This window comes from Barbatula barbatula (assembly GCF_947034865.1).
Source record: "Barbatula barbatula genome assembly, chromosome: 2".
NCBI lineage: Eukaryota > Metazoa > Chordata > Actinopteri > Cypriniformes > Nemacheilidae > Barbatula > Barbatula barbatula.
The window spans coordinates 14521470-14544233 of record NC_136767.1 but is presented as its reverse complement, the minus strand read 5'-3'; the positions used below and the strand labels follow the sequence as shown (position 1 = coordinate 14544233).

At 38.1% G+C, this 22764-nt stretch overlaps 1 protein-coding gene across 2 annotated transcripts in view; it reads right to left on the bottom strand.

The window, feature by feature from the left end:
• The window catches only part of arid3c (AT rich interactive domain 3C (BRIGHT-like)), a 60885-nt gene extending 44540 nt beyond the window's left edge, over window positions 1–16345 (bottom strand). The window contains exons 1-3 of one of the 2 annotated variants that reach the window (XM_079487485.1): window positions 16045–16345; window positions 14885–15514; window positions 9157–9243 (exon numbers count right to left, since the gene is read on the bottom strand). In XM_079487485.1, coding sequence (XP_079343611.1) covers window positions 9157–9243; window positions 14885–15514; window positions 16045–16083 — 756 coding nt within the window. In that variant the 5' untranslated portion in view covers window positions 16084–16345. The remainder of the gene's footprint in view (window positions 1–9156; window positions 9244–14884; window positions 15515–16044) is intronic. The other variant, XM_079487486.1, reaches the window with a different exon arrangement.
• Window positions 16346–22764: the final 6419 nt, after the last annotated feature.

Below are 22764 nucleotides of genomic sequence, written 5' to 3'. Positions count from 1 at the left end.
TTACACCACGTCTCTAGACATCTGTAAGAGATTGTCTGCGTGTTACAACAGCACCGTCAGCCAGCTGGAGCCAGGCCAACTAAACCCTGCCAGAAAAGTCAGCAGGCCACGCGTGTGAACAAACAGTACGGTAAGAGGTCAGAGAAAGTGTTGTGTGACGCAGACCTTGGAAAAAGAGTGGGATTCAGAGGCGGGAGGGGGGGATGACAGAGACTCTCGGCACATGAGCCTGCTTTATTTCCCCCATTATGACGGATGGCTCCTTCATATGCCGGCAGCTGCAGCGGCTTTTGGAGAAGCTGAGCAAACATAACACAATTGAAGAGGACTGACTGAGATAACAGCCTGAAATAACAAGGAGCTCAGAATTACGGTTATCTCGCTAGTCTGGTTGACGCTACTTATGGACCAATCGATAAGGAGATGTACTACAAGAGTCAAGGCTCAACATTAAGTACGGTCCGATGGCCTGGGGCCAGTGTGACAGAGTTTGGGCTCAGATATGATTACACTTCCTGCATCAGTCCTGAGATGTTACAGCACAATTTGTTTTGTTGAACATGAATGAGCTTCTCTTTTGCCTTGAAATCTTGATCAATTTCCAGTTGAAAGCATAAGATTGAATGAAAAATCATCACCATATGCTATTGATTTTCGGTAAAAGTGTCCTTTATGCAATAATGAAACTATATATACAGCTTGATCGAGGAACAGTGAAAATATCGCAGTCTGTCAGTAAATTCTTTAGGAAGTGCTAAAGAAATATGTTGAACCGTCAGCACTCTGGGATGTGTGGTGGATTGAGCACTGTAAAATATGCTCTCCTGACAATATCTCTTTAAGTTATTAACAGAAGCTGATTTCATAATTTAGTGAATGGCAGTAGACTGGATTAGCCATTAGGTTTTCACTTCCTGAACAGCATATGGCAGTAATACTCTTGGGTCCATGAACAGTTAATCAACATGGTAGTATAACTCAAAGCCTGCAGATGGAAATGCACATATCCGCCTCTAAACCAATATAAAGCTGTGTGAATAAATCATAGGTGACCAAACGTGAGGCAGTTGGAAACTGTTCTCTCTGTACAAATAAATAATGCAAAGGAACATGACCAGGTGGTAAAAACCAAAGGACTTTAACTTAAAACCAGACTCCGAGAAGCCTGTTCAGAAGATCAAGTCGGCTCTGCATGGTCACTCTTTCTTAAAAAGCAGATGATGGATGATGCCGAGTAGATTAGATCTCCGACAGGTGCTAACATGAACCATCAATACTAACCTACTATCAGGCTATCGGGGGAGGCCGTTTTAACCTCTGCGACACATGTTCTGATTTACCTAGTCAACGGAGGGACGGGGCTAAACATGTAAATCTTTGATTTCCGTTGAAACATCATCTTTATTCACCCACACATTAGAGTAAATGACACGATGCCAATGCCAAGTAAGCTATTAGGATGGCGATACTGGCTTTAAACACTCTCAGACGGGCAGTCACATCACCACCTGCGTTCAAATCACTTTTACTCAGTGTAAAGTTGGATTAAAGCCAATGCTAGCGCACAAAAAGGGAGCAAGAGCCCTGAATAGATCAGTGATGGATGAGTTCACGTTGACATCTCTGTGCTATAAGAATTGCTGTGTATGTGTGTAATACAGGGAGAGAATGAAAGTGTGTGTGTGCTTTGTGTCTGAATGTTTTAGGAGGGGCTGGGTTTTCCCACAGCTGTGTGTATGTGTTCCCGTATGCACTGGAGGCAATGGCCTCTATCATATCAACAGTCCGGCTCCTGTGTGTGCTAACCTTTTATGGTCTTTGACAGCTCAAGATGGCCACCATACCACACAGAGCCGTCTTTATTAAACCACGTCTCAAGCAGACTGCATTACATAACCCCAAAACATACGTTATAGCTCAAAAGCTGTCGCTGAACTTTGCCATCGTCTAGAAATTCACACTTAGGGTCTTAGTATTACATGTAGATACTATAAACCACGGTAACAAACGAATCAGAGCCTATCCCACGCTATGAAATGTCTAACCTTTTAATAACCTGTTTGTTTGGTTTAAAGGATTTGGAGTTTCATTTCGGTTTACGCAAAGCATATTGTTTGCATTGTCAGCTCTAACAGACACATTTTTCACGTAGGCTACAGCGTATAACCTTAGGTCACGTATTGTTTAGTTTGGTAGACCTTCTGAGTGGGTGAAATGTGTGCGTGTGGCTGGTGGTAATGCATGCTTGCGTAGAATAATGCTGACATTAACTTTAGTCTGGTAGAGTAAAATATGACCATGTGATTGTCTACACACCCAGACTAAATATGACTATTGCTTCAATGGAGATCACAGCGAATCAAAAATGTCCTACAAAATCCAAAAATGTTTTCTTAAGTAACTTTATGAAATAAACATTAAGATAAGCAAACAGGCGTTTTCAGTTCAGATTTTTTCGGCATGTTTTCTGCACATTGCATCATTCCGCAAGCTCCTTCAGAAAGGCACGCTACTAATCTAATTACTATCTAGTTTCCAAATCTGACCCAACCTGCTTCTGCGATAGATATAACTTCATTATATTAACCTAATTTATAAAACAGATGATCACGAAGCGGGCCATACATCAACAGACATATGGAGCAAGTCTTTAAATGGCAGGAAATCGCTGGCTTCATCTCATCAATTCTCCTCACCTGTCACCATCACAAAGAAACTATTGCACTGTCACATCACAGCATGCTGGTGAGGGGGCGGGACTTAAACGAGCCCATCCATTGTGGACTCATAGTAACACGTTTCGGCAATAAACCGAGAGTCTGAAGGATAAATAATTGAAGGAATAAGCTCGGTAATCGAGAGAGAAAGGAAGGGGGTTATAAAGGGATGGAAAAAGAGGAGAAAAAACAAGGGGGGTCAGGCTATTAAATTTATGACTCGAAGTGCCACATCATCAGTGGGGGATGCCATTTCCTGCCAGAGGAGGGGGTCAAACTAGCATTGCGAAAGCAGATGGTGAAGATATCACCACAAATTATACCTTCAAACACAAATATTACTATCACAAAAACTTAAATTCGATTTATGCAAAATAAGAATTCTCATCAATGTAATTCATTTAAAGCACCTCTGAACTTTTCTGTATGTTTCTCATTGCAATTCACCAAAACCAAATCTGGTTATTAAACTAATAAGAAACTCCTATTTATGCAAATTCAGGGGGAAACACTGACGAGATTGTAATTTATATACTTTAATTCACCTAAGAAGGTCCACACCCAACTGAAGTTTCCCATTAGCTACTAGCTGTATAGACATAGGAAAATCAGACCAGGTCATTATTTTATAGTCATTATTTACATAGCAAATCCAGCAATATATAATGAAACGACAAAATGAAAGGCAAACACACAAACAAGAACATTTTTTTAAATGCATTGAAAAAAAATGTTACAGGATTGTTGTGCAACATGTCTGTCCGGTAATAAAATAGTTGTAACTGTTGGTAAAATCTCACCCCAGTGTAACATGATATATGTGTGCACCCTTGGTTTGAATGTCCAAAAGCGAACGCAAACCAAGCCCACTTCTCTGATTGTAAATGTGCTGATATCAGTGGAATCATATCACACTCTGAAACTAAAACATTTGTGTTAAAACCAATATTATAACTGTTTTAACATGTCCTATTCGGGCAAAAAGAAGAAGTGTACTTAACCATAGTCCAAGATACACATAACACCATTTATTGCTGGTCTGTAATGGAGTTTATTCTAACAATAGCTGTAATTTGTAAAAACAATACATGTCATTTATCAATATCTTTTATAAAATCTCTAGCACTCAAGAAGCTTTCTTGTAAACGGCATCTGGATCTGATCCGGTGACCTGTGCTGACCTGTCAAATTTACTGTTGATCATAAAACATTTGTCTAAGCAGATGATACATACCAGGAGAACAACATATAAGCCATCAAAATGACACTGACGGAAGAGGCCTTTAAGTAAGAGCTTTACGATGCTGGCTCTGAATTATTGAAGAGAGCGAACATGAGTCGCGGTGAGCTCTGAATGCGCCACGTTTCTGCTGCAGTCCGCTAAGGTGTGGAGCACGCGCGAGCTAGTCAAAAACACATACTGAAGCTACGAGGAGACACGGTGAGTGGTGAGTGATGAGAGGTGAAAGGTGAGCACTATATATACACATCCATGCACGCACACACACCACACCAACGACAGACATCACACCTTCTCTGGAATAGTATGTTGTTTTATTACTATCCTTTCTCAATACTAATGTTTTTATGTTTTTATTGGCGCTACACAAAACTACTGCATTAAGGTTTTCAAAACAATCTGGTTGTTATACCGATCAGCTTACGGACTGGTGTTTGGCATGGTTGATCTTTTTTCCAAACCCTTTGATCTGCTTAATGATCAATGACCAAGCGAGGAATCTATGCCTGGTTTTATGGCGATGTGAGGGGGTGAGGTCTACAAACAGGTCAAAGGTCATCAGATTCTGCTTATGCTAAACAGAAACGAGGAGTCAGCAAGCCCATGTTAGATTTCACAGAGGCAAATGCTGATTTGAGAAGATCACGTTTCTCAGGGAGTCATCTTAAAGTGACAGCGACATATTTCTCGATCATATAAAAGAGTACTGACTGTAAGTCTGAGGGTTTATTTTGACACATTGCTAATGACATTACACTTGGTAAAACGCATGGTGGATAAAATAACAAAGTTAAATACCTAACTTTTGTGTCTATATTGCGCTTCTCGGGAATCATCTTAAAGTGACAGCGACAAATTATTTCTTGATTATAAAGTGTACCGACCGACTATTAGTCTCAGTTTCCTTCTAAACATTAATAATGACATTACAAGTAATAAAAAAACATGATAAATAAAATCTAAATACAATATGTCATTTTTGGGTCTATGTCTATTGTGTCTGTATTGTGTTTTAAAGTGAGTCTTAAAGTGACGGTAACATATTATTCTTCAATTATATAAAGAAGTACTGACTATACGTTTGATTATCTTTTGAGATTTGAATAATGACACAATAACTGGTAAAAACCATAGTGAATATAATATAAATGGCTAATTTAATATCGCTGTTTGAATCATAAAATTGGGGGTTACTTTACATACTTGATGTACTTAAATTATAAATGATTATTTAAAGAAAGGCAAGAAAACTTTTAATTTCCCTAATAGCCGATTTTGGTTTATTTTGAACCAAAGTTGCAGCGTGCAGCTTTAAATGAAGGCATGAATAAGATTATCGTTCAGAAAGTACTTTGTTTTACAAAGGAAGTCCATTATTTTACCTCCATGCAAAGCACGCAACTTTAAATATACATTTCCTCTCTGCTATGTGCTGTACATTTTTATGTGTCAGCGATCATCCCTTAAGGAGGGGCCAGATCTCTCTTACACCAGAAATAATTCATCTCCCACACCTAAGTGCTAACCCGGCCCCCGAATTATAGAGGCCTTCGCTTGATTTTTCCTTTTTTACGAAAAGGTTCATTATTGATCCTTCATCCCCCTCGTGAGCAGCCTTGAATAATCCTTTTCCTTCTCGCGTCTTTCTACACAGTTTGTCATGAGCGCTGAAGGGGAGAGAATGGAATCAAGGAAGGAAAACAAATCCATTATCTTGTCAAAATTCTATTTAACTTCATTAGGTTCCATCCTAGCAGAAGTGGATAATGTCCTGAGTTGATAGCATTGGCTGATTTTTAACAGTGCGGTCAATCATGATTGAACGTGTTCGACCCGGACATCTTTATCAATACACTAAAATTATGCATGGCTGCACTTTTATTGGTATACAAAGAATATCCTTCATTATCAGCAAATTTCTTCAAGTCATATTTTACTGCTCTTGTTAATAGCGAAAACAAACACTAGAGATTTGGGATCAACTATTAGTCTTTGCTGATTTAGATTATTTTGCCAAATTCAATGTGCTATATGGCCGAAGAAAGACTAATCACAAACCACGGTTAAGATGTTGAGATCTCCTGGTCAGCTGTGGATCTATGGCATTACGAGATATATCTAGTTTGTATTGATTTAGTGAGGACTTCAATAAGAATTTACTGACTGCTTCTCTGTACATATTGCAGGAAGGAAGAAACCAGGATGATCATGAGTATTACGGATATAACTTTTACTTCTATTCATTCAATTATGCCTACCTATATAAACCAAAACCTGTGTAGAAAGTTCATGGCTATTTAAAGAAAAAAACAGAAAAAACCTTTAAGGTAATTATTTCTATTTCTATTCCTTTCCTTCTCCAAAATGTATTCTATATGTTAACACATTCAAAAGCTCTGTATGCTGAAACCAAAGGCATTCACAGTATCTCTGAAGTCCTGCACACGGGCGGGCACCCGTCGGGTGAACCGCTTATGTTTGTCAAATACAGAATAGCTACTATTAGCTAACAATATTTAAGCGGATACACTCTTGGTTGTCTCTCCTGAAACTCTGCCATATTGAGTTTACTACATGTTCAAAAATGCATTAACCAGGAATTCCTAATATTTTGTTGCTTGTTGCGTGAGAAAATAACGGGTAGGGTCGGGTACGGAATTAAATTAGTGCTGCTGTGGGGTCGGGTGTTCGTTTAATTACTGCGGGTGCAGGTTTATCAAACAGGACCCGTGCAGGACTCTGGTCCCCACATCGAGGGACAAAGCTGGAAAACTGTCGGATGTAACATTAAATGAAGTGTGATTGGAAATACAAACGGTACAAACATTCAATAGCCGCTATCGGTGGATCCCGATAATCACACTTATTTCTTAAGACTCTTACACAATATTGAAAATGCCGTGGACAAAAGCAGCCTGGGCTATTTACTTTATTGTGCACTGAAGGTCAGAGTACACTTTTTTCATTTGGCATTTGATTGGTTCAGCAAAGCTATAATTCACACAAAAGGCAGCAAAATTCTTAGAATGTCCTTAGAAACCGATATTGTGAACATGTGATGCTTTCCTGCCATAGCAAACCCATGTGGTGTTAATGCAGTACAGTAGAAAATATATCTAGATTCCTTTTAAAACTATTTATTTAAGTACTTCGAAAGGAAAATTACTTTAACAGTCTTACTGCCTAAATACAAAGCTACTTATTTAAAGACTTATTTGAGACACATATGAGAATGTTTTAAAGTAAAAATCTATGTAGTATATCCATTAATACAGCCATTAAGATTTATTTATTTAATTTAGTGAGTATGTCTCACTGCAGGATATGTAATAGTTTTTATATTTGACTCTATAGTGACCAGTTTGGCCTTTTCACTTCAGTGTAAATATTTCAGGTTACGATCTCCTTTAACAACCAAACCAGACGGAAAAATCACAAACCCTCTGAGCAAAACCCAACACGAGCTTGTTTTGACTTCAAATATTTAATCATTCCCTTCAGACCTGATAAATCATCTTAACAGCAGTAGGAAAGGAATTGGGGTGTAGGGCTAAATCTGTAAAACAAATAATTCCTGCCATCCAGAGTGCTCTGATGCTGTTTCAACTATGCCTCTGCTCCGCCCTGGCACCGGCAAGCAGGGGTCTCACTTTTTCCACCATCTTTTTTATTGACCTTCGAGTCTTTTAGCACAAAGGTGTGGAAGTCAATGACATCCAGGACAAGAGTGCTGAAATTGCTCTTCTTAAATGAGTGAAATGATTAACAGCTTTAAAACAAAGCTGTCCTGTGGATTATTGTAGAGACTGCCCGCTTTAATTGAGGTGTCTTTCATAAAGGTGGGGAATGTTGTATCACATGCCTGCGGAATTTAGGCTCTAATTGACCCCTGAATTCATTGCTGGCCATTAAAAACAAAGCAGCCCTTCTCTGCTGCATGTGGGTTGTGAAGTATGTACTGTAGGGCACAGTACGGTCAGTTGAGTCGCACATATTTATGAATTCCCTACAATGGATTAAACTGGGCCATGATGTAGCAAACTTAGTTAGGACAGACCATCACATTGTCTAATAATGGCTCATATGCGCCTTTTCAAGTTTGTGACGTTTTTTTATGTTGAATTTGTTCTTATTAGGTATATAAAATACATTAATCAGGTTGTAATAAGTGGTTTCGATATTCTCTAATTACAGAACAAGAAGGATGAAAATACGTTTTTAATTCGATACATTTTCTATTTTGCAAAGATCATTCTTCATGAGATTTGTGTAGAATTCTCATTTGCACAGGTATCAAATTCAAGATAATTCAGAGGAGTTTCTCATTGATAAATCGATTAAATGCTAAATAAGATCAAATAAAATACTGTATATTGTCATATATTTAAAAAACATATTACTGTTATCATAAGCTACTTTCGATCTATGAAAGGCTACTTCTGACTATTGCGATATGTATTTGATATTATTAATATTCATCTTTAAAATATAAAATAGCATATAAGAGATTAATCTTCATTGTTATTTTTTTTCCAACTTTTTGCTGTCACACCATAGTACACACGTGCGTCTTATTTGACAACTTCTCATCTACAAATGGGTTATACCAAAAAGGCTTTCCAAATGTTTTTTGCACATTTTCTCTGTGGCCTGAATTTCGAAATAAACAAGATATTTTTCTTATTTTTCAAGATTTTTCAAGTTTAGTCTGATTTTTATTCCTAATTTCGAATTATGAATTTAAAACATCTCGTAATTTAAACAATGTTTGCATTTATGCAACTTTAACACTGAAATACTGTTTGGCGTTTGGATGTTGTTTATTGCACAGCTATTTACTAATAGAATATTAGTTTATATAATTATTTACAAAATAGCAAGTAGCTAAAAATCGAAATGCTAAACTTCTCATTTCATTGCCGCTGTCTTGAAAATAACAACAATTGGTGTACGTTATTTTCTTTTTGCATTCATCGTTGTGTGGAAAAGCTCTGACAAAGATAACATTATCATTTCATCTTCCTGAGAAAGGTGCTTTGTTTTCAACACTGTCTGTCGTCAAGACAGACTCTCTGGACTGTCACTGTTTGGTTGGAGGGGTTGTTTTAGAGGGGCTCGGGGCCAGAGAAAGGGGGTGTGAGTGCACGAAGCTAAAGGAGAGCAAAAATGAGGAATGGGGGTGGGGGGGTGATTACTGACCTCCTGAATGAGAGACGAAGAGCCACCACCACCGAACGCAATGCTTGAATCTTTCTGCTTCCTCTCCTGCCCGCTGCAGTGCCCTGACTGAACACATGTCAAGGGTACAACTGAAATCATGGGCTGTGACGTACAAAGAACTACATTTGACTCATGCTAATGAAGCCCACAAAAACAGACGCCATTTGTGTTCAACAAGAAAACCTCACAATACACAACATTGTGCTGTTAGTTGCCTACGTCAGTAGAATATGTTTCAACAAGCAAGTTGGATTATCTCTAATAACTGTATATTTGCATTCACATACTGTGCAAAGACTTTCACTTCTGCCCTCCTATAGTTTTTTTTCACGTCTATTCACTTTAGATTCATTTTCACCCATTTTTCCACTCCTCCTTTTATTAGTCTATTATCTAAAACTTCTGCACCTGTTGGATAAAGCAAAGAGCTCACGTTACTCTGATCTTTAGACTTGTAAGTGTGTCTCTGAATCAGACAGAATGGGTGAGACTGAGATTACATACAGTATAAATGAATCAACAGTTGAGAAATGGGTATTACTAATAGCCTTACACTTTTAACACAAACAAACAAAACCCAGCAGACACAAAGATACAGAAGCAGTTCGCTATGTTTCCAATGCAATTCAACAGAGTGAATCTCAAAATCTCAAAACATGAGAAGCAATATGGCCCGAGACATAATGATCGAATAACATGAAACGTCAGCTGCAACATGTTACACCCACCCATGTCCGCATGTGTTTTATTCACCCGTAGAAACATTTAAACACTTTCAAAAGCACCCAAAACCAAATTAGCATATTTAGCCTGGTTATCCTCATACACGTTGGTTTATTGCTGAGATATGCAGAAGCACACTGCAAAGGATTAGCCATTTCTTCCATTACCATTCTTCATGGATTAATGGTGAAATGGCTCCGCAAGCCCATCGATAGCTAGTTTATTTTAAGTGCCAAGAGAAACGTATGACATCCAGTAAGATGAACCTGTCACAGCAGTTAAAGAGAGCTGATGACAGTATATCACGTGTTAGCGGTGCTAATGATCATACAGTATAATACAAAACTGTACTCAGTATGAAAAACACTAAAGTACTATTAAACCATATATACAGTGCATACGGTCAAATATTAAGTACTTTTAAAGTATAAAGACTGTACAGAAGATGTCAACTGAACATTGCTTACTACTAGCAATTGCGAAATAAATCTACAATGACTCACTACTAATATGCAAATTAATACTCCCACAGACAAGAGCAAGAAGTAATTTTTCAGACATGACTGAATAAATAAGGGTGTTTTTTCTGAATGTTATGATCGTGTATCTGTCATTTTGCTCTTTTCTATTTAACATATGGCACAAAGAGATAAACAAAAACCTGTTAAGACACACATTGTTATACACTTCAAATCCGCAATTCCTATGAGCTGCCCAATGGTCACTTGACTGGATACAGGAAATCGTGTACTGTAGGGCACCCTCACTATAAATTGTGAGTCTAAATGATGCCATGTGGTCAAGCCCTCAACAACTGCTTGAAATTACACCTCATTTTTCCGATTAAGGGCAAAGTGTTGAAAAGAAACAGAGACTATTAACAGGCTACGCAATACATTCCCCAGCAAAACAGAGAAAAGTTCTGAGAAACGCGGCAGAAGTCAACACCATCTGTTAAGGCATCCCTGTTTGTATTTTGCCGATCAGTGAACTAGATGTACTGTACCTTTACCCGTGGGTCTGTGACCAGTTCTGAATGTTCAGTGTGGTTAATGTTAAGACAGGGATTATAATGTCTCATCAAATCTGGCAGCTGATGACATGTAAAACGGATTTTATAGTGGACGTGGCTGAAGCAGACACCCAAGCGATCTAAAACGGAGACTGCTGAAATTGTATTAAATAATTCCACTGACAGCACGCACATCCAAAACCAACCTGGCACAGCTGTCGGAAGGCCTGCGATAGCTCATGCAACAGACTGCTAACGATAGAGCTGCTGGGTAAAAATCACAACCTCTGTGCCATATGGAGATTTTTTTCCATGCATGTGTTATAGCTTGAGACTGCATGCTGGGCTGCTTAATGGCTCCCTAGACCCAAAAAACATATGAGCAAAGGGGTGCAATCAAACAGAAGGCGATTTACCGTAGAGGTGGAGCAGGTCTAGAAAGTTAAGGAATTTCTGTTGTTTACACTGGAGTTACTCCGTGTGGAAGTGTCTGGGCATCAAGCATGTATATGAAGGTATGAATGGGTTAGAATGGAAGTGTGTCACAAAACATCAGGACATTTAAATATATCAAGTGCATAGGGTCAAGGGTAAGAACCACTCTTGGCTGAATATAGTCTGTCCGTCTCTCACTTCCACTATAGACAAAGTTTTTCTTCTCCTTTACAAAGGTGTCCAGGAAAACAAAGAGGTGCATATCTTAAAACCCCTACCCAATGACAAAACGTTTGTTTAACCACAAAGACTACTTTGGCTTCCTGGCTGGGGGGGAACGTTGCCTTCCTTTCAGTGATTTCACAATTGCCTCATTTCCTATTTTCTCCAAGAAATGTTTTGCGCAATCGTAAAGGCTTTCAAATTAGGTCATCGCCGACTGCTTGATGCCAAGTAATCTGTTTTTACCAGCATTTTAAATATCAAAAAAGCTCATTTTGAGTTTTGAAGGGTCACAACTAAAAGATTAGGGGGCCCAACAGACAGCCCTGAGTTTAGAGAGTGCTAATAGCCCCAGATCTAAAAAATAATACATTCGAATAATTTTACTATGCCAAACTGAACAGGAAAATACAAACCTCTTTTCCAAAAGCTTCTGAAGTGAAATCAAACACCGCAGTCTCAGTGTATCCTCCACCCCTTTCAGCCCTGCCCAGCCCCCCTCTATGGCCCTGTAAAAGCCTTGTTATGGGAAAAAGCCATTCTGTGAGTTTTTCGTGTTTGCAAAACATGGCACAGGGTGAAAAAAAGGGGGATCAAACACAGGCCCTGAAAACAAAGTGGAGGTCAGACTGAGTAATCAAGAGATGATTGATATTTGCTCAAGGAAAACATATTCTGTAGTTTCCTTAGTGACTATTAGATATGCACTTCAAATAGGTTTCTGTAGTGAGATTATGCACCTGCTACATATGCATAATATTTCCCACCACATTATTAACCTTTGGTTAGCCCTTAATAATCGCATACTGATACAATGTAAAAAAAACGTCTTTTTCAAACGTCATTTTCATAATGATAACAGTTTAAAATTCAGAAAATGTATGGTTCAATACAAAAATAAATTATGCAAGTGTACTGTATATGTACAATACATAAAATAAATTTCACCCCTATCCTGTTATCCTGCTTTAAAGACAATAAATAAAAGTGAAAACGTTTCAATGAAAAAGTAAATATTTAAGTGTACAACAATGTTGGTGCAGACAGTGTTTCTCTTTGTGGACGCACACACAAACATGTTTGTCTGGCTAGACTGTATTGAAGTATGTAGTTTGTTCCTCTTTCGTAATGGCTTGGCTATGAGCCGACCCATACGCAGCCTGAGAGGGATATCCCAGCGTTATTGGGAGGGAGCCAGGTTGGAATGCCACTAGGTCTAGTTTCCTGCATTCCTGCCAAAACTCTACGCAACTCTGTGATATTTTTCCCTCACTGTTTCTTTGACAATAAATGGACATATGGCATGCGGTTTAACTTCGTCTCCTCCTATGCTAACTTGCTAATCCTTTCCGTCCTGTCACTTCTTTTCTCAAAAATACTAAGGATAAAGTCATTAGAAATACACACAAACATACACTAAATGCATTGTAGACAACTAAACAACGTAAAGAAATTCATAATAAAGTAGCTGCACGCCATTTAAGAAATGACACATACATTTATTAATTCGTATAGGTCTATAATTGATTTTCTTTTCTGGCTATTTCAAGATTTTGTACAGAAATGAAAATCAAACATGTTGAAGACAAAAGAAAGATCTGAGTATTCTCATTTAACAGTAGGCTATATTTTGCTCTATTTACTTTTGTAAATACAGACACCAGGAATTTTTGCCATGACCGAGTTGTTCAATGCCTCTGTCTATTTTTACATTCCTCTAAACAGCTTTTATTATTTCAAGACGGCATTTATTGCGTTTGGATGTTTTTTTTAGAATTGAAAACAGGCAGTACACTGGCTCCAGTCAGTCTGCCAAATGCCATCGGCATCCTTTCATTGTTTCTACATTTCACTTGATTTGTGTAAATAGCTCAAGAGTGATTAAATTCACATCCTTGACTTCTCTACCACAACCTCAATTTATTTGTTTTTATAAAGTTAGACAAGATTTTTATGTATACAGCAAAAACATTATTGTAATTAGTTCATTTTAATTAAGCTTTATTTCTTAATACAGACAATAAATAAACAAGCATACGTTTTATAAAGTAAATTAGGTTTTAATGTGAAGCAGTGGCAAAGCTCGCCTTTTCAGAATATGCGGTGCGACCTGGGCTAAATAAATGTGAGCTCAATAAAATCAGATCAAGACATTGAAAGTGGATTTTGAAACAGATCAAAATTGCTTACTACAGAATCACTTATTTGGCTACAGCTAATTTAATATCGAACTATTATATAATCAAAAAGCATTAAACGTTTGGCTACACAACAGCATTTCACAACAGAAGTTCTTTTTTGTTGAATCTGTTAAAGCTGCTTTTGAACAACTGAATCCAAATACTGTAAGGGTTTGACAAGAAGAGCATCATGACATGTGGGATGACACTGTAAGACATTGTCATAAGAATACAACAATATCCCACATTATTATGGTACTTTTGATGAATCTCAATCAAAGCGCAGCGGTCCTTATTCAAACTGACCTGTACGCCTGTATGTTAATCCAGTGCTTACACTAATGCAGCTGCTAATGTGCATGTCTCATTTGACCGGGCCTCTGAATGATCTATCATAAATAAGGAATGACAAGTCCATCCAAGCTCACTCTTTATAGATCTGTGTTTGCTTAAGAGCCTCACTTTCAGTCTATCACTCTGAATGATCCCCTGAGAATAACATGGAACTATGCTTCTGCAAAATAACTCGGAAAACAATCTTGTGCATAACCCTGAATTTCCAGTGTGCACTAGACTGCCTTGAATAACAGGAGCATCCAGTTTTCATACTAAAACAGTTCGAAACAGAATGATCGAACACAACTGCAAATCACAACACAACAACACCGATAAAAACATTATTGCGCTTCAATTGTGTTGCACAAACACAACTAAAGTAGTTATCAGTTAAATATTTTAAGTATCTATAAGACATGCAACAGACACAACATGCACAGTTTGTATGGAAGTACGGTACAGAAATGACACATTCATAAAGCAGCAAGTAATACTGATAAAGGCCCCTTTACTGTTACCATTAAACGACAATACACGATGTACAGTAAGTAGCTTAGGTCTAACAATATAATCATAGAACTGCATAATAGACTGTATTCTGTACAGTTTATAAACTTATCTGAAGTAATGTTTAGCAGTGTAAGAAAATGGGACTTTGGCAAATAGTTACAGCAAAAGAAAATTCACTCCATGCTTTAAAACTTTGCACATCAGTAACCACCATATAGTTTACGAGCACATTCAGTGGTTACGACGGTACAATTCTATAATGTACAGAACTTATTATTAATGGACATACCTGTTTGAACTGTTCCTCGTAAGTCCATTCGTGGTGCTGCGATTGTGCTTGCGGTGCCAAACCATTCGGCGATTCGGTCTGTCTCGGAGCTGGATACGGAGGCTGGACTCTGGACAGATGTACCGGGGTACTTTTTGGAGATTGTCCCAAACCGGGATAAAGAGCGTGACGTGGTGGGTAATGAGCAAGGGGTCCTTCTAAATCTTCATCCCCACAACCCTCGTTCATGCTGTCCTCCTCTTCCAGATCTCGATCCTCGTCATCCATGCCGCGGTCCAGGTCCGGGTCATCATCGTCATCGATGTCGGAGTCGGTTATGCGCTCAGCCGGGTGGCCTAGGCTCGCCATGGGCGATTTCGGGGCTGCCCCGGCGAACGCGCCTCTGACAGCTGCTTGATAGTGGCGGAAAGCGAGCGCTTGTTGTTGGATCTGGGACTCCACCATAGACCTGATGTCTTTCTCTTTCTCGGCTTGCCGGAGCTTCTCCTCCAGAGCGAGGCGAGCCGCCTGCTGCCGCTGGAGGTTCTCCATGACCGCTTCCAGCTTCATTCCACCGCCGCCGCCGCCGGAGTGACTGTGAGCGCCGGAGGAGTTGACCAGCAGACTGTTGGCCGACGAGAAAGCGGCTTGCTGTGGGCAACAAAATGTCAAATTTGTGTTTAAAACGCGCTTAAAGTCCTGCAAACGGATGAGCGGGTTTTGTTAAAGATGTAGCCTGAATTACATTCTCTGAGTGTTATTATCCTACATAATAGATCAGTCCACATGATGCGTATAAATCGTGGTTTCCTATGGAAATGACTCCACTAGCTAGATTAGTTACGCTACACAAAATGCCTGATAGTCAACAAAAAAGTTTATAAAATGACTGCGAATACACGCAGCGACACATTTTTGATAAAAATACGTAAAAGTATTGGCACATTGGCACAAACATGACGAAATGTACATTTGCTGTTTATGGGTAGCTAGGTCGAGATCCCGTATAACATAACATAACGCGAGCTAGTCTATGAACAGGTACAGCAAATATATAACAAGTTGATACACAATTTATAACAAGTACACAACAGGGCGACTTGGAAATAAAAACATTTTAAAAATGACACGCAAAAAATGAGAATCTCCGTTCGACCGAAAGTGCAGAAGCTCGCGCTTACCAGGGCAGATTTAGTTGCTATGCTCGCGTTGTCAACCATGCTTCTCCCGTCAACTGCGACGAATTTGCTCAAAAGTGACCTTTTCCCCCACACAAAGTCAGAAGTGGTTGTATTCCCGTCTCAACATCTAGATGTGTGTCGCGAACGCAGTGAAATAGTTGCTTTCTGAAAACGGTTTCGCGGCGCGTTCGCGGTCTCTGAGCGATTTGGCAACAAGTGGCTGTAACTGTAGCGAGATTGACCTCCGAGGACTAGAGATCAGATCAGTCTCTCTGCCTCCATCTGCTCTGTAAACGTCAATAGATAGACGAATACAAGGCAATCGGGGCAGGGTCTGCACTCAGCCAACAGAAATACAGGGGAACGGTGAACAAGACCAACTTCCTGCGCACGGTTACTTTAAAAAATGCACTGTGCTTACTTTATTAAAAATCAAATGAACGCCTTTTTTAATGTTTGGCTTTTTATAAGTCCTGAGATCTCGTTCTTGTGAAATGACGGGTTCATTCGTATCTGACACTAAGTACGGACAACGCACTATTTATGTTACAAAGAAAAAAATGACTTTTCCCTTCATGTTTCTGTCTAATGTGGGCCACGTAAAATATTCCTATTTATATCAGCATTTTCTTCTATTCTTATTTTCTGAAGTCTGTACACTCTGTTGTTTACTAAACAAAAACAAATGTGATTTTAAAAACTAGTTTTAATGTAAGCTGATGCTCTCTCAACATAGAAAATGAAAAACAAAACGATTGCATTACGCCAGCATTTAGAAAGACTCAAATGGTAGAGATAAATATCACTGTGAGTGTTGGTCTTCTGTAAATACACCCTATACTGACAGCAGAACGTGTAATTGCAATTCACCCTTCAATTATCCAAGATTTGTAATTATAGAACCGATAAACAGACTGACTTACTATTGAATTCCATATAATTTTAGAATACCACAGGTCTTAAGGTTTTTTACATATTCTGTGGTAATGAAGCCCAGGGTTTCATCTAATTCTTAACTCTTATCTTCGCAACATCGCTTAGTCATAGATAGATAGATAGATAGATAGATAGATAGATAGATAGATAGATAGATAGATAGATAGATAGATAGATAGATAGATAGATAGATAGATAGATAGATAGATAGATAGATAGATAGATAGATAGATAGATAGATAGATAGATAGATAGATAGATAGATAGATAGATAGATAGATAGATAGATAGATAGATAGATAGATAGATAGATAGATAGATAGATAGATAGATAGATAGATAGATGATAGATAGATAGCCATAAATGCAAGTTTTCCCATGACCCCTTAGGACTTTGATTATGATGAAATAACCTGTTATCTTCTGACCCCAATGACTCCTGCAAGTACCCTGTGTTGCCTTCAGTATTTTGAACAAAATTGATAATCGGTCTACAGTTATAATCTATTCAAGTTAATGCAAGGTGAGGTTTTGCAATGACACCGATTAAGCTAGAATTATGGTTAATATGTTTGACAGTGAACTGTGGTCAATGACATATGGCAGTAATAGGACTAAATTCACACACATTACACATTTATTTCTGCATATCTAGATGACATTTAAGATTTTTAACACTACTGAAGAAATGTTTAAGATGCAATACTGAATATCTAAGGTTTTTTAAATAATAATAATAATTTTAAAATAATGTGTCCAATAATGATTACTGTTGCCAGGTAAGTGAATAAAACTTTTTTTTGGAATAATTTAAGATATCAAACAGGAATCATCGGTGGATTAATATTGACTTAATACTAAAACAAACTAGTTTGTCTGTTCGCAGGGCAGGAAAGATATGCGCTGTTAAGCATCGCCACCTGCTGTTTATTACCACTAAACACATCAGCAGGTTTGACCATTCTATAAAAGACTTGCTAATAAATGTTGCTTTATTTTTCATGCCACCCTCATCTTCAGGAATGTATGGCATCACCTCTAAGATTTGAGGGAATTCATTAAATATAATCATATATTGGCAGACTTGTACAAATACATTTTCACTAAAAATAGTTATTATGCTAACCTAACCTAAATATTGTATTATTTAATAAACTCAAACTATTGTATATCAAGATCTAATGTCACATACACTGCGAGACTAATTATTTGTTTTGAAAACTAAATATATACCTATTATTTAAAAAAAAAGAAATAAAAAATTATTTATTTTAACATTTACATTTACATTTACATTTAGTCATTTAGCAGACGCTTTTATCCAAAGCGACATACAGATGAGGAAACATTGGAAGCAATTATAACAACATAGGCAACAAAATACATAAGTGCATCAAACTAGTCCATTAAAGCCTAGCACAGTATACAAAGCTAAGAATAGTGAGGTTAGTAAGTTTTTTTTTATTATAATGAAGGAAAGGGAAGAGAATTAGGAAAAATCAACCAGCGACGTGTTGATGGAAGATATGCGTTTTTAAGTGTTTTTTAAAGATGGCAACCGAGTCTGCTGATCTTGTAGCAGCTGGTAGATCATTCCACTAATGTGGATAGAAAAGGTCTAATTTTTCTAATGTTGTAGAGGATGAATCTACAGGACTGGGTGGTGCTGGCAACATGACTTGTGAAGTTAAGCCGGTTCATCGATTACCACTCCCAGGTTTCTGGCTGTGCTGGACGGTGTAATCGTTTTATGAGCCTAGTTGAATGGCAAGGTTGTGGTGAATCTTTGGGTTGGCTGGGATCACAAGCAGTTCCGTTTTTGCAAGGTTTAGCTGCAGGTGATGATCCTTCATCCAAAGCGAGATGTCACTCAGGCATGCGGCGATGCGAGCAGCGACCGTCGGATCGTCCGTTTGAAATGAGAAGTAGAGTTGTGTGTCGTTGGCATAGCAGTGATAGGAGAAGCCATGCTTCTGAATGACCGAGCCGAGGGATGTCATGTAAATGGAGAAGAGTAGCGGTCCAAGCACTGAGCCCTGTGGCACCCCCGTGTTGAGCTGTTGGGACGCGGAGACCTCATCTCTCCAGGATACTCTGAATGACCTACCCGAGAGGTAGGACTCAAACCATTGCAACGCCATTCCAGAGACACCCATAGCACTGAGAGAAGCCAGGAGGATGTGATGATTGACAGTGTCAAAGGCAGCAGACAGATCCAGTAGGATGAGCACAGATGACATGGATGATGCTTTTGCCAGTCTCAGGGCTTCGATGACTGAGAGCAGTGCAGTCTCTGTGGAATGACCGGTCTTGAACCCAGACTGATTGCTGTCCAGAAGGTTGTTTTGCATGAGAAAGGAGGAGAGCTGGTTGAACACAACTCGCTCCAGGGCTTTGGCGATGAAGGGAAGAAGGGAGACAGGCCTGTAGTTTTCTAGCAGTGTAGGGTCCAGGGTGGGTTTCTTTAGAAGCGATGTGATGCGGACCTCTTTGAACGCTGTGGGAAATGTCCCAGTGGTGAGCGAAGAGTTGATGATGTGGGTCAGAGCAGGCACAACCGTTGGAGAGATGGCCTGGAGGAGATGGGTGGGGATGGGATCCAGTGGGCAGGTGGTAGGGTGGTTGGAGCCAATGACCTTTGAGACATCAGCTTCAGACAGAGGAGAAAAGGTGGGGAGCACACACGTGTCAGGGATGTGGGCGGGTTCGACAGGTGGTGGCGTAGAAAACTGGCTGCTGATGGCAGTAGTTTTCTTTACGAGAGAAAACTACTACTTTTATTTACGAGATTTTAAAGGGAGGTTTGTAAACTGCTGCATTCTACATGTGAACTTTTCTGCAGGTAACCACAAAAGTCCGTGACTAAGCTTGACAAAATGATACTATGAATATGAATGATAAAACACAATGTTTGTAATTGTTTTTTTGCAACAAATTCAAACACATCAACACATTCATAAAATCTTTTTTGGTGAATAACTCATTGATTCAAACAGGACAGACCATTAGGATTTAAGCACTGTTAAACAAATGTTAAATATTATTCCAAGAGATTTTACAGTGCATGATAATATCCTTATGATGCAAAGTTTTACAGTTCTATGAAGAAAAGAAGTTGAGCACCATGAGTGATTGTACAATAAATGAGATAAAATGCCAATAAATATGTTGACCAATACTAACAAATGGTCATCTGCTGTAAATGTGATTTATTGAGGAAAAGGAACAGCAGATGATTAAACCAATACTGATCAGGGATATTGATCACTGAAAATGTGTCAGTTGGTCAATGTAAGACTGTGTGTATTTATAAATGCAAGATATACTGTGGTACACCTGAAAAACACACCATGGTTTGAGTTTAAAACAAGTGTTACTTGTAAAGCTCAAATCCATCTCATTTCAGTATTGTGTTAATTTGTCTCTGGGTTAACAGAAAGGTGATCTGTAATTACATATTCTGCTCCTGATCTGAATGTGTTTGGTTAACCTTCCTCTCAAGACTTCAGGACTGAAGCAGCAGTGTATTTAATATTGAAAGTATTGATTTCTCAGATGTCTATGAGTGCTCAAAACAAGGAGGTGAAACTTTTACTTCAAATAAGATTTTTAATTATTTTGTTTATTTTGCTCAGCTCAGCTCAGTAATGAGAAATTTAATCTAATAGCAAAGAATGAACATACTGTCTGCCCAAAAATTTTAATCTGTCTTAATTACTGTTTCAAATCCGTGTACATTTCTTTGTTCTGTTGAACAAATCCACTACCATAGTAGAAATTTAGTTATTATATTTTTTCTTCTGTTGAACACAAAATTTTATATTTTAAAGAATATAGGAAAGCAAACAGTTTTGGGGCATCTTTGACATTTAATATTCCCTACTATGTCAATGATGTTCGTAAACCAAAAATTGCTAAAATTCTTCAAAATATCTTTCTCTGTGTTCATCGGATCAAAGTGATTTATAAAGGTATGAAATAACATGAAGGTGAGTAAATGATAAACTGATCATTTTTAGGTGAACTACCCTTTAAGAAAATTTTGAGAGTGTGGATTATACAGTATATACACTGCGAGTGTTAATTTGACCTTTTTGAACACTGGTGATTTTACTGTGTATATTTGTAGATGCAAATACACAGAAACAGAAGTATTGTATCAGACAAGGCTGGCAAACTTACATTTAGGGAATTCAAATTTAGGTGTTTGATCAAACCTGTTTAAATAAACAAATAATAAACAACTTTTTCAAGAAAGACTTTAATATGCCAGTGTCAAACTGTGGTACTAAATAAGCAAGATGAAAATGGCACACTATTTGAAGACACAGATGCAATTGCTATCGCTGAAACGGTAACAAATTACAAGGAAGCGCGAGAAAATAGTAACCCATCCACTCAAAGGTACAGTTACCTCAAGTAACTGAGGGATGAGGTTGCACTTCTGCATGACATCCCTTGGCTGTTGGAAATCATGACTTTGCCGGCCACAAACTGGAGACATTAATCTAGTATAATCAGGATTAATGCAGAACACAGCCCTTGTACTTGCACTGACAGATGGCTTCAATTACGTGAGCACTTTAATAGAGCACGAGTCATAAACTCATCGATTAGATCAGCAAAACAACTACCAGTCTGTTCCTTGAATTTAAACGAATGACTATATATCTATAAAAGTAAAAAACTATAAGATATGGTTTCAACAGTTTATAACATGGCTTACAATTGTATCATTTGGAAGTAGACGTAAACACGTAAACGTAAACATACATGCCTATTAAAAGTTTTAATGCTTCAGGATCACTTATGAGCAATTTTGTGATTCAGTAACTAAAGTAACCCCAGGGGAAAACTACACCCAGTAGGCTACCATAGAATAAAAGACACACAGCATTTCACATCACGGAAAACAGGGAGTCTGATGTAGGTTTGCCAGGACTGACGTTGTAATTCTGCCATTAGATAATTACAGAGACACGCTTAACTGCAGTTCTCTGAACGGATCCTTTAGCTGCCGTTATCTTTAGACCCATTTTGTTTATTCAGCCTGGATGTGTTATCCCTATGGGGGCAATTGACCAAGGCCACAGACTCAGTGCACCATTTAGTGCATGACGTGAAAAAGAAAATGTTCACCTGAGTTGTAACTGAGTCACATTTACCAGTAAATTTGGCCTGCTATAATGACTTCTTATTCTCAAATGTTCTTACATAACCCAATGCCTTATATAAATAGATTATGCATTCGTCTAATATAAAAAATATTAGACTTATTGCCATTCTGTGTTTTCTATAATACACATGATTTACATTGTAAAGCACATTCTGACCATTTAAAAATAAACAAATGCATGATGTGTTGTTGTGTGTCGTCCACTAGATGTCCCACTCACAGTGTTTAAAAAGTGCAAAACTCAACTTTTACATGAGGCTGGACATGCGGACCAAACAAATGCCATCAAAATACCTGAAATTTGAAAGATAACCATGATTTACAAATAAGTATAATTGATAATGGTAGTCATTTTTATGAAACATGATTACTATTTTCTTTAGAAACATAAATGTACCAGTAACACTTTAAAACTATAATGGAAAAGTTGAGAAAGATGTATTATCACCTTTACAGTGCCCATAAAATCTTAATTTTCAAATGTATTCAGCAGCTTCCCAAATTAATTACATTTTAAAAGATCATATATTAAATTTAATAAGGGCAATAAGATATGATTCGGCATGATTCTTTCCTTAGTTAACAAACTGCATTTCCTATTAAAATAG